General features: G+C 39.8%; 1 protein-coding gene across 1 annotated transcript in view; it reads right to left on the bottom strand.

Moving 5' to 3' along the window:
• Window positions 1-12,450, bottom strand: part of ADAM11 (ADAM metallopeptidase domain 11) — a 174,357-nt gene that overhangs the window by 6,806 nt on the left and 155,101 nt on the right. Inside the window, exons 23-26 of the mRNA XM_077252617.1 lie at window positions 10,572-10,740; window positions 8,883-8,997; window positions 8,213-8,303; window positions 8,078-8,095 (exon numbers count right to left, since the gene is read on the bottom strand). Of these exons, the coding sequence (XP_077108732.1) occupies window positions 8,078-8,095; window positions 8,213-8,303; window positions 8,883-8,997; window positions 10,572-10,740 (393 nt within the window). The remainder of the gene's footprint in view (window positions 1-8,077; window positions 8,096-8,212; window positions 8,304-8,882; window positions 8,998-10,571; window positions 10,741-12,450) is intronic.

Here is a 12,450-nt window from a genome sequence, read left to right as displayed (position 1 = left end):
ATGGTTGTTGGTGCCAGAAGGGCTGGTCTGAGTATTTCAGAAACTGCTGATCTACTGGGATTTTCACGCACAACCATCTCTAGGGTTTACAGAGAATGGTCCGAAAAAGAAAAAAAATCCAGTGAGCGGCAGTTCTGTGGGCGGAAATGCCTTGTTGATGCCAGAGGTCAGAGGAGAATGGGCAGACTGGTTCGAGCTGATAGAAAGGCAACAGTGACTCAAATCGCCACCCGTTACAACCAAGGTAGGCCTAAGAGCATCTCTGAACGCACAGTGCGTCGAACTTTGAGGCAGATGGGCTACAGCAGCAGAAGACCACACCGGGTACCACTCCTTTCAGCTAAGAACAGGAAACTGAGGCTACAATTTGTACAAGCTCATCGAAATTGGACAGTAGAAGATTGGAAAAACGTTGCTTGGTCTGATGAGTCTCGATTTCTGCTGCGACATTCGGATGGTAGGGTCAGAATTTGGCGTAAACAACATGAAAGCATGGATCCATCCTGCCTTGTATGGAGCATCTTTGGGATGTGCAGCCGACAAATCTGCAGCAACTGTGTGATGCCATCATGTCAATATGGACCAAAATCTCTGAGGAATGCTTCCAGCACCTTGTTGAATCTATGCCACGAAGAATTGAGGCAGTTCTGAAGGCAAAAGGGGGTCCAACCCGTTACTAGCATGGTGTACCTAATAAAGTGGCCGGTGAGTGTAGCTTCAGGGTATGTTCTCACATGGTGGATGATGTGTAGATTTTCTGTATGTATTTTGCAGGTGTAAAATCTGCAACATATTAAAGTCCAAAAATTAAAAAAAAATCTTTTCATATTTGGGGACGAAACTGACATGCAGTTCTGATCTTACATTTGCCATATGTTGACTTTATGCTGCAGATTTCAACCTTTACAACGTCTGAGATGTATTCTGTGGCACATCTGCATCAAAATCCACAATAAATCTACCCAGCAGATTTTTTTCAGCCAATATACATCCCATTTTGACATACTATTAGGTAGGAAGTTCATAATCATTGTGGTTTTCCTCTGACTAAAATTCTATTTTAGTCACCTACGGCTTATTTGGCCATGGCTTTCAAAATTACGAGGCTTTCCATTTCAAAAAGGTATTAACCTTTCACATTTTACATGTATATATCCATCATAAGCCATGGTTAATTAGTGTTCCATTCTTACAGATGTCCCAAAAAGTCTGAAGGGGGCTTTATTAGCAAAAATAACTTTGCCTCAGTCTCAGTCTATAGTCCAATCCCTGTACTTCTGCAAAGTTATTTTATCTGATGAAGCCCCCTTCAGACTGTTTGGGACATCTGAAAGAATGATTGCCCAGAGAAGAAAAGGTGAGAGTTTCATGAGTCCTGTGTCCTGCCAACAGTAAAGCATTCTGAGACCACTCATGTGTGGGGTTGCTTTTCATCCATTGAGTGGGCTCACTCACAATTTTGCCTAAGAACATTGCCACGAAAAAAGAATGGGATCTAAATATTCATCAAGAACAACTTCTCACAATGATCCAGAAGCAATTTGGGGATGAACAATGCTTTTTCCAGCAACATGGAGATCATGTCACAAGGCAAAAGGGACCACAGCTGTAAGTGGCTTGTTGAATAAAACATTGAAATTTTGGGTCCCTGACCATGAAACTTTCCAGATCTCAATCCCATGGAGAACTTGTGGTCAATTCTCAAAAAGCGGGTAGACATAGAAAAATAAAGAAATTGTGATAAACTTCACGCACGGATTGTGCAATAATAGATTGTTGTCAGTCAGGATTTGGCCCAGAAGCTGATATTGAGCAAAAGTCTAAAAAAAATAAGGGTCAACACTAAAGATAAGTAAAACAAATCAGCTTATGTCCTACAATATGTTTAAGGGCACTTCATCAAAATGCAAAAAACCAAGTCCCACATTATCAAATGTTAGGGACAAAGAAGAGAATCCCACATACTATATTAAAAACAATATTTGTATTAAGGCCACAAATGACAACAAACAATAAAAAGCAATAGTAAAAAAGCAGAATGCCGTCTAGGGGACGCCAGATTTACTTAAATAGGAAAATTCCCCACATGTAATTGATCACATAAACTATTTTATTACCAACCAATTTTTATCAAAAAGTTCATTTACAGACAAATCTAGTCCATGAAATATCCAAAAAATATCTATACACCGATGTAACCAGGCCCAGTTTCTCAAGGCAGTCTATATTGAGCTCTTGCATGGTAATGCAAGCAAAAGAACTGGTTATATGGAATTAATATATATCGGCCATCTATAGTTGAATAAATAAATAACTAACTACCTATACGGGGATTAGTGCGCTATTATGTGCTTTTTATATTTTATATTCTATATCCCATACCCTTAATTATAAGCAATGCATGATTAAATTAATTACTAAAAGGTGCATAATGTCATATATTAAATTACATAAATAAATAAATATAAAGTGACTAACTGCCCAGGACTTGAATATTAATCCAATATATAGCTCAAACTAATGTGTAATAACTATTAATCCATTATTATGTATGTAAATCCTATATAAATCCTATAAAGTGACCTAGTGCTTTCTCATATCCTAATATCCTGATGCCTCAATTTATAATTATATTAACAATATAACAAAGTGCATAGTGCTAAAATTAATATATTTAATATATTGAACCCTTTGAAGTGACTCAATACTGCCATTTACCCGCAAAGCCGTAGGCTATGCCCAGACATGAAAACATGCTGCTTTGGATGCGCGTGGTTTTCATGTGGGGGCATATTAGGAGTTACATACATAATAATGGATTAATAGTTATTACACATTGGTTTGAGCTATATATTGGATTAATATTCAAGTCCTGGGCACTTAGTCACTTTATTTTTATTTATTTATGTAATATAATATATGACATTAGGCACCTTTTAGTAATTAATTTAATTTAATCATGCACTGCTTATAATTAAGGGTATGGGATATAGAATATAAAATATAAAAAGCACATAATAGCGCACTAATCCCCGCATAGGTAGTTAGTTATTTATTTATTCAACTATAGATGGCCGATATATATTAATTCCATATAACCAGTTCTTTTGCTTGCATTACCATGCAAGAGCTCTTCTTTTTGTTTTTACTTTTCTGCATCATTCTGTTAATTTTCCTTGTAGCTAGCGATGTTACAAGTGCCGGTTGGTAGTGCGCATGTGCGCCGACCCCGGGCTCTGTCACTTCCGGGTTGCGCTCTTACACTGACACTGACACGCAAACAAGCGTGCATGTCATTGAGCGTTGCCAGGGAAGGATGATCACCTGAACGGCACTTGGCACCGCTGATAGGTTCAGGCTCACATAAATACACGGCTACCCCTCACCTTGACACGCCCCCGGAAGAAGCTGGTGGCGAAACGCGCGTCGGGGTGAGGGGACGCCAGGATAATCCACGCTGTCGGTAATTATCCACTTTTATCTTTCATTATATCAGCTACACCATACTATTTCAACTATCACCATACACCGGGGAAGGACATTGGCATGTATCCCTAGGGTAGCTATGCAGTGATTGCAGATAAGAAATTTTTCAGTTCCCTGTATGTTAATTTAACACAGGGTATTTTTGTCAATATAGACTGCCTTGAGAAACTGGGCCTGGTTACATCGATGTATAGATATTTTTTGGATATTTCATGGACTAGATTTGTGTGTAAATGAACTTTTTGATAAAAATTGGTTGGTAATAAAATAGTTTATGTGATCAATAATTACATGTGGGGAATTTTCCTATTTAAGTAAATCTGGCGTCCCCTAGACGGCATTCTGCTTTTTTACTATTGCTTTTTATTGTTTGTTGTCATTTGTGGCCTTAATAAAAATATTGTTTTTAATATAGTATGTGGGATCTCTTCTTTGTCCCTAACATTTGATAATGTGGGACTTGGTTTTATGCAGATAAGAAAAATAGGCTAAATTTAAATAGGCCTGTTCGTAAGGATTTTCCCAGGAAATGCAATAAGCAGAGAACTTATTCTCCACATATTTAATGTCCTTTATTATGCTCTGGGGTCTCTGATCGCCGCCAATCTCACTGAAATCCTGACCTTGCGCGTGCACATGCACAGAACTTCTGGACATTTCACAGAGAGCAGCAGAGATCAGAACATGCGGCATGGACTGCATAGTTGATGGTGAGGAGCAGAGTGGTCGCAGAGGTGAGTGGTGAGTAAAAGTATATATTTTTTAACATTTTGTTAGCTCTGTATAGTCCAGAAAAATTGTGGTTAGCAGATGCCATTTAGCTGAATCCGCACAGAGGAAAATGACAAAAAATCTGCATTTTGGTGAATGCTGATTTTTGTAAAATTTGAGTACAGTTCAATTCCACTCAAATATGTTTGCTCATATCTAGTCAATATTGTAAGTATTGAGCCTTTGCACAAACTTTATGTCCTTGTCCATAAAAGTTTAAAAACTTATGAAATATTTATAATTGTGCTTCAGAAACACTGAAGCAGCAAACTTTGTTAAAAATAAAATTTGTGTCAGTCTCAAAACTTTTACTGCATTGCTTACTGAACGTTTGTTTTGGAGTGGAAAAACCCTTTAAACTGTTATAGGTCCAGAAACGCAGTAATGTGAAAAAAAAAATAGCTGTGCACTGAAAGCCCAAAATAGCTCAGACTAAAGGGGCTAGATGGATTGTCGAAGTCTTTACCTCAGACACGATACCATATCTGTAAGTGAATGATGTGCAATACCAAGCACAGGGCAAGGACAGATGTCGCAGACTAAAGTATTTAATTAGTTACTACTGATGAGCAAATATACTCGTTACTCGAGACTTCCCGAGCATGCTCGGGGGTCCTCCGAGTATTTTTTAGTGCTCGGAGATTTAGTTTTCCTCACCTCAGCTGAATGATTTACATCTGTAAAGCATAAGTACATGTGGGGGTTGCCTGGTTATTAGGGAACCCCCACATGTACTTATGCTGGCTAACAGATGTAAATCATTCAGCTGAGGTGAGGAAAACTAAATCTCCGAGCACTAACAAATAGTGGGAAAATAAGTATTTGATACACTGCCGATTTCCCAAGTTTTCCCACCTACAAAGAATGGAGAGGTCTGTCATTTTTTATCGTAGGTACACTTAACTGTGAGAGACAGAATCTAAAAATCAAAGCCAGAAAATCACATTGTATGATTTCTAAATAAATTAACTGCATTTTATTGCATGAAATATGTATTTTATCACTTACCAACCAGCAAGAATTTTGGCTCTAACAGACCTGTTAGTTTTCCATTAAGAAGCCCTCATACTCTCCATTCATTACCTGTGTTAATTGCACCTGTTTGAACTTGTTAACTGTGAAAAAGAAACTCGTCCACACAATCACACTCCAACCTCTCCACCATGGCCAAGACAAAAGAGCTAAGAACACCAGGGACAAAACTGTAGACCTGCATAAGGCTGGGATGGGCTACATGACAATAGACCAGCATCTTGGTGACAAGGCAACAACTGATGGCACAAATATTAGAAAATTGAAGAAACACAAGATGACTGTCAATCTTCCTTGGTCTGGAAGATCTCGCCTCGTGGGGTAAGGATGATTTTGAGAACAGTCAGGAATCAGCCCAGAAGTTCACGGGATTACCTGGTAAATGACCTGGGACCACTGTCTCAAACATTACCATTAGTAACACAGTACGCTATCTTGGATTAAAATCCTGCAGGGCATGCAAGGTCCGCCTGCTCATGCCAGCACATATCCAAGTCCGTTTTAAGTTTGCCAATAACTTTCTGGATGATCCAGAGGAGGCATGGGAGGTCATGTGGTCAGATAAGTTCAAAATATAACTTTTTGGTATCAACTCCACTCACTGTGTTTGGAGGAAGAAGAAGGACGAATACAAACCCAAGAACATTGTCCCAACCATAAAGCATGGTGGGGGAAACATACCTTTTGGGTACTTTTCTGGAAAGGGGACAGGACGACTGCACCGTATTGAAAGGAGGATGGATGAGATAATGTATCACAAGATTTTTGCCAACATCCTCCTTCCCTCAGTAAGAGCATGGAAGATGGGTATATATATATATATATATATATATATATATATATATATATATATATATATATATATATATATATATATATATATACAGTGCCTACAAGTAGTATTCAACCCCCTGCAGATTTAGCAGGTTTAATAAGATGCAAATAAGTTAGAGCCTTCAAACTTCAAACAAGAGCAGGATTTATTAACAGATGCATAAATCTTACAAACCAAAAAGTTTTGTTGCTCAGTTAAATTGTTATAAATTTTAAACATAAAAGTGTGGGTCAATTATTATTCAACCCCTAGGTTTAATATTTTGTGGAATAACCTTTGTTTGCAATTACAGCTAATAATCGTCTTTTATAAGACCTGATCAGGCCGGCACAGGTCTCTGGAGTTATCTTGGTCCACTCCTCCATGCAGATCTTCTCCAAGTTATCTAGGTTCTTTGGGTGTCACATGTGGACTTTAATCTTGAGCTCCTTCCACAAGTTTTCAATTGGGTTAAGGTCAGGAGACTGACTAGGCCACTGCAACACCTTGATTTTTTGCCTCTTGAACCAGGCCTTGGTTTTCTTGGCTGTGTGCTTTGGGTCGTTGTCTTGTTGGAAGATGAAATGACAACCCATCTTAAGATCCTTGATGGAGGAGCGGAGGTTCTTGGCCAAAATCTCCAGGTAGGCCGTGCTATCCATCTTCCCATGGATGCGGACCAGATGGCCAGGCCCCTTGGCTGAGAAACAGCCCCACAGCATGATGCTGCCACCACCATGCTTGACTGTAGGGATGGTATTCTTGGGGTCGTATGCAGTGCCATCCAGTCTCCAAACGTCACGTGTGTGGTTGGCACCAAAGATCTCGATCTTGGTCTCATCAGACCAGAGAACCTTGAACCAGTCAGTCTCAGAGTCCTCCAAGTGATCATGAGCAAACTGTAGACGAGCCTTGACATGACGCTTTGAAAGTAAAGGTACCTTACGGGCTCGTCTGGAACGGAGACCATTGCGGTGGAGTACGTTACTTTTTGTATTGACTGAAACCAATGTCCCCACTGCCATGAGATCTTCCCGGAGCTCCTTCCTTGTTGTCCTTGGGTTAGCCTTGACTCTTCGGACAAGCCTGGGCTCGGCACGGGAGGAAACTTTCAAAGGCTGTCCAGGACATGGAAGGCTAACAGTAGTTCCATAAGCCTTCCACTTCCGGATGATGCTCCCAACAGTGGAGACAGGTAGGCCCAACTCCTTGGAAAGGGTTTTGTACCCCTTGCCAGCCTTGTGACCCTCCACGATCTTGTCTCTGATGGCCTTGGAATGCTCCTTTGTCTTTCCCATGTTGACCATGTATGAGTGCTGTTCACAAGTTTGGGGAGGGTCTTAAATAGTCAGAAAAGGCTGGAAAAAGAGATAATTAATCCAAACATGTGAAGCTCATTGTTCTTTGTGCCTGAACTACTTCTTAATACTTTAGGGGAACCAAACAGAATTCTGGTGGGTTGAGGGGTTGAATAATAAATGACCCTCTGAAAAGACTTTTCACAATTTAAAAAAAAAATAAACAAAGAAATAACATTCTTTTTTGCTGCAGTGCATTTCACACTTCCAGGCTGATCTACAGTACAAATGTCACAATGCCAAGTTAATTCCAAATGTGTAAACCTGCTAAATCTGCAGGGGGTTGAATACTACTTGTAGGCACTGTATATATATATATATATATATATATATATATATATATATATATATATATATATATATATATATATATATATATACACACACACACACACATACCTATTTATTTACCTACCTATACATATGCTTCTGAGACTTTTTCCTCTCTAACTATTGTATATCATTGTAGCCTGCTCCTCTTTGCCACCTGTGTGAGTCCACTTTTTTATTAATATTTGTGGCACATTTTGTTTAATAAAGACATTTGCATTGTACCATATAATCACTAATATGGTATACAAAAAGCAGCAAATTTTTGCAAGTATCTGGTACCAACCTTCCTCTTCGAATATTCCTAGCAAGGTGTAAAAAAGAGAAAAAGATAGAAAATATCATTATTAGGTTTCTCTAACATGCAATATTAAATCACAAATATATAATTCTCAAGGTGACAAAAGGCCTGATTACTTACTTAAAACCCCAGCCAGTTCCCCCTAATACAATGGCAGCAATGAGCACAGCCCCTGCAATTGATCCAATGATAATATTCGTACCACTGGGACCTGCAGTAAAAATGTGGATTTAGTAAAAGATATTGACAAGTGAAAAATTAGACCCTAATCCTCAGTACTCCTGGCATTGCACTGACGAGGGGCAAACACCCTGAAACACATGTCTGCAAATGGAGTTTCTGCTTTGATGTCTTATCCTAAGTCATATTGCAAGGCCACTTAAAGTGTTGATATTGACTTTCAGGATTGTTACTTCAAATAAGTGCCGCTAGAATTAAAGTCCTCTTCCTCTCTGAAGACGCTATTTGAATACTAAACTTTCATAGATAGAAGTAGACAGTGAAAGTTCAAGATTAAGTGCAATTTGCTTTATGAGACTTATTTTCTTTACTTTCCATTTATCAAGTTTTTTTTACCAAACTAATTACCGCCAGTGAGATCATTAGGACATTTGTACCGTTTCCACGATCCAACAGAAATATTTATGCTGGATGCTATGCAAACATTTACATTTACTGTGGACATTTATCTTCTATCCTGAAGCATTCAGTGATTGGTCCTTAAAACATGATAATAGATAGTCTATGAAGTCAGAGAGAACTACAGGCTTGACTTGTGCATGAAATGTACCTTTTGATCTCTCCGCAACTCCAGTGGCTTTGGGAACAGGCAGTGGATCGTATACACTGCAGTCTTTTCCAGTCCAGTCCGAGTGACAAATACATTTACCTTCATTACTGCAAACCTGAATAATGATTAGAAACCAGAGGTCAAATGAGTGGTATTAAAAGGAACCTGCGACTAAAAAGGCACTATACATTTTTCATGTATTGTCATTGAACCTGGATGGTGCCCGCTATTGGTTTTCTGCTGCCTCCTCTGCTTCCAGAATGGCCACTGCAGTGGCATAGGGAGTGCAGAAATAATTGTAAATAATACCACCCCTGCCTTTACTGTGCCGTGGGATAGATGAGGCAAGGAGACATGGTTTAGACCATAGATCTCAAACATGTGGCCCAGGAGCCGCATGTGACCCCTGAAGCTATTGTCTGCAGCCCATTGGGCATCCTTGGGAGAGCAAGGAGCAGGCCGTTGGTGAAGCATGCTGGTGGCCCTCAATAACATCATGCCAGAAGACAGTGTGTGAAAGCGCAGTGTGTTGGAGCGGAGGAGTCTCTTTCCTGCCCATGTTGCTGGATTGCTATATAGCTGAATACTGAAAGGATGATATTTTATTAACCCCTTCCAGATATCTGCCATACATTTACAACACAGCAGGAGTTGACTTCCAGCAAACTGCCATACAAGTACACACTGCACACAAGCAGAGACGGCACCAACATCATCGGGTGTCAGCTGTACATCACAGCTGATATCCTGCAACAACGGCCACAATTGGTATTAGCACCTATCGTGGCTGTATAACCCCTTAGATACCACTGTCAAGAGTGGCAGTAGTATTTAGATAGTTATTTCAGGGACAGGGCTTTACGCTTATCGGCATGACACAATCAAAGGATGCCAGTAGTTGGCAACTCGAGGCCAAGTAATGGCCTCCAGGTCAGTCACCTATGGTTACTTGTAAGGTACTACAATAGGAAGGGTCTAACAGGCAAAATGTCAGTGTAAACTGACAGATCTAATATCTTGCAGGGTATCAGATCGGTAATCAGGCAAGTAAAAGTTAAAGTTTCATTTAGTGACTAAAGATAAAAAATGTAAAAAAATAAAAATAAATAAATAAATATGAAAAAGTAATATAAAACATTTTGCCATTAAATATATTGTTTTATGTAAAAACAACAGTAAACAAAAAGAAGTACACGTTTGGAATTGTCACGTCCGGAATGACCCAAACTATAAAACTGTATACAACTCATACATTGAACACCATACAAAAAATAAATACAAAACGTGTGAAAAATTTTGTTTTTTCATGGTACAATGAAATAAAATATGATCAAAAACTCATGTAGAAAAAAAAATGGTACAACTGAAGTGTCAGAAATGTTATCTTCTGCAAGGAATGCAGCCCATTTACACAGCCGAGTTTGAGGCCTCTGGTTTAAATTTACAACTGCCCTCTAACATGCCCCACTCCATTTGCAATCTTGGAACCAGGAAGATCAGAATGTTGATCTGAGCAAAAGAGGCAGCAAGGGGTGAATGGACGCTTTAAACCTGCTTGTACTCAATTTTGACAAAAGTGCAGAGATAATACCCTGCAGCACTGGGTAAGGTTTGGTTCCTAGTAAATAATCTGAGAAAATGAAGTTTTGTATGAGTATGATGATGCCACACATGTCCATTGGTCCATACCCCATGGTCTGAGCAAACCATTTCACGACCACTGCCTGGGCAGGTGCTGAAGTTGAATACAGTTGCTGATAGACACTTCCGATCTAGACACATCATATTGGGTCCACACGGTGTCCCGTCCTCAATATACCCCAATCCTGAGCCATCTGGTAGAATCACTTGACCACCTCTGTATGTAAGAGGAAAAATAAGATGTCAACATATCCCACAGACCATTATAAATTAAAGCAATCTTGAGTAGACAGCAGATTGCACTATGTTAACCGGACTTTAAGTAATCAATGTTGCCAGCACGGTGCTTAAGATAGACTTTGTTGGAGTGATGCAACCACGGCACCAAACGCACATCGGAGATTGATGCAACGCCAGAAGGATGTACTGTCTGTAAGAATGTGTCTAGTATATATCTACCTTCTAAATTCAGAGTCAGCTAATGTTTGACTTTATTTAATGTATTTTTGTCCAACTTTTCTACTATTTTGGACAAGATATTTTTGATGTCCACATAATGGCTCTATGTAACAATTCTACTCTATGTAACTCGTCTGCATATAAACTATCATCCATTCTGGACTCCAATACAGCTAATTGTACTTGATGTAAACCTCCTGCTGAGATGTGTCGCCTTCCACTGGATTATTCACGTTTTAATCTTTTTTTTTTATGCATGCAAGCTAAATAAAGATAATGCTTTTTGTATTTTTCTATATTTTGGTTCGATGAGTATTTTTTCTGTTATAGTATACACTCACCGGCCACTTTATTAGGTACACCATGCTAGTAACGGGTTGGACCCCTTTTGCCTTCAGAACTGCCTCAATTCTTCGTGGCATAGATTCAACAAGGTGCTGGAAGCATTCCTCAGAGATTTTGGTCCATATTGACATGATGGCATCACACAGTTGCCGCAGATTTGTCGGCTGCACATCCCAAAGATGCTCCATACAAGGCAGGATGGATCCATGCTTTCATGTTGTTTACGCCAAATTCTGACCCTACCATCCGAATGTCGCAGCAGAAATCGAGACTCATCAGACCAAGCAACGTTTTTCCAATCTTCTACTGTCCAATTTCGATGAGCTTGTGCAAATTGTAGCCTCAGTTTCCTGTTCTTAGCTGAAAGGAGTGGTACCCAGTGTGGTCTTCTGCTGCTGTAGCCCATCTGCCTCAAAGTTCGACGCACTGTGCGTTCAGAGATGCTCTTAGGCCTACCTTGGTTGTAACGGGTGGCGATTTGAGTCACTGTTGCCTTTCTATCAGCTCGAACCAGTCTGCCCATTCTCCTCTGACCTCTGGCATCAACAAGGCATTTCCGCCCACAGAACTGCCGCTCACTGGATTTTTTTTCTTTTTCGGGCCATTCTCTGTAAACCCTAGAGATGGTTGTGCGTGAAAATCCCAGTAGATCAGCAGTTTCTGAAATACTCAGACCAGCCCTTCTGGCACCAACAACCATGCCACGTTCAAAGGCACTCAAATCACCTTTCTTCCCCATACTGATGCTCGGTTTGAACTGCAGGAGATTGTCTTGACCATGTCTACATGCCTAAATGCACTGAGTTGCCGCCATGTGATTGGCTGATTAGAAATTAAGTGTTAACAAGAAGTTGGACAGGTGTACCTAATAAAGTGGCCAGTGAGTGTATATATACAGGTGCTTCTCACAAAATTGGAATATCATCGAAAAGTTAATTTATTTTAAGAGGAAGATGAGACACCAGACCCAACAATGCAGACGAGCTGAATGCTGCTATCAAAGCAACCTGGGCTTCCATAACACCTCAGCAATGCCACAGGCTGATCACCTCCATGCCACGCCGCATTGATGCAGTAATTGATGCAAAAAGAGCCCCAACCAAGTATTGAGTGCAATTACTGA

Source organism: Ranitomeya variabilis, chromosome 4, assembly GCF_051348905.1.
Source record: "Ranitomeya variabilis isolate aRanVar5 chromosome 4, aRanVar5.hap1, whole genome shotgun sequence".
Taxonomy (NCBI): Eukaryota; Metazoa; Chordata; class Amphibia; order Anura; family Dendrobatidae; genus Ranitomeya; species Ranitomeya variabilis.
The sequence above is the reverse complement of the archived record's forward strand: the minus strand, read 5'-3'. Positions and strand labels throughout refer to the sequence as shown.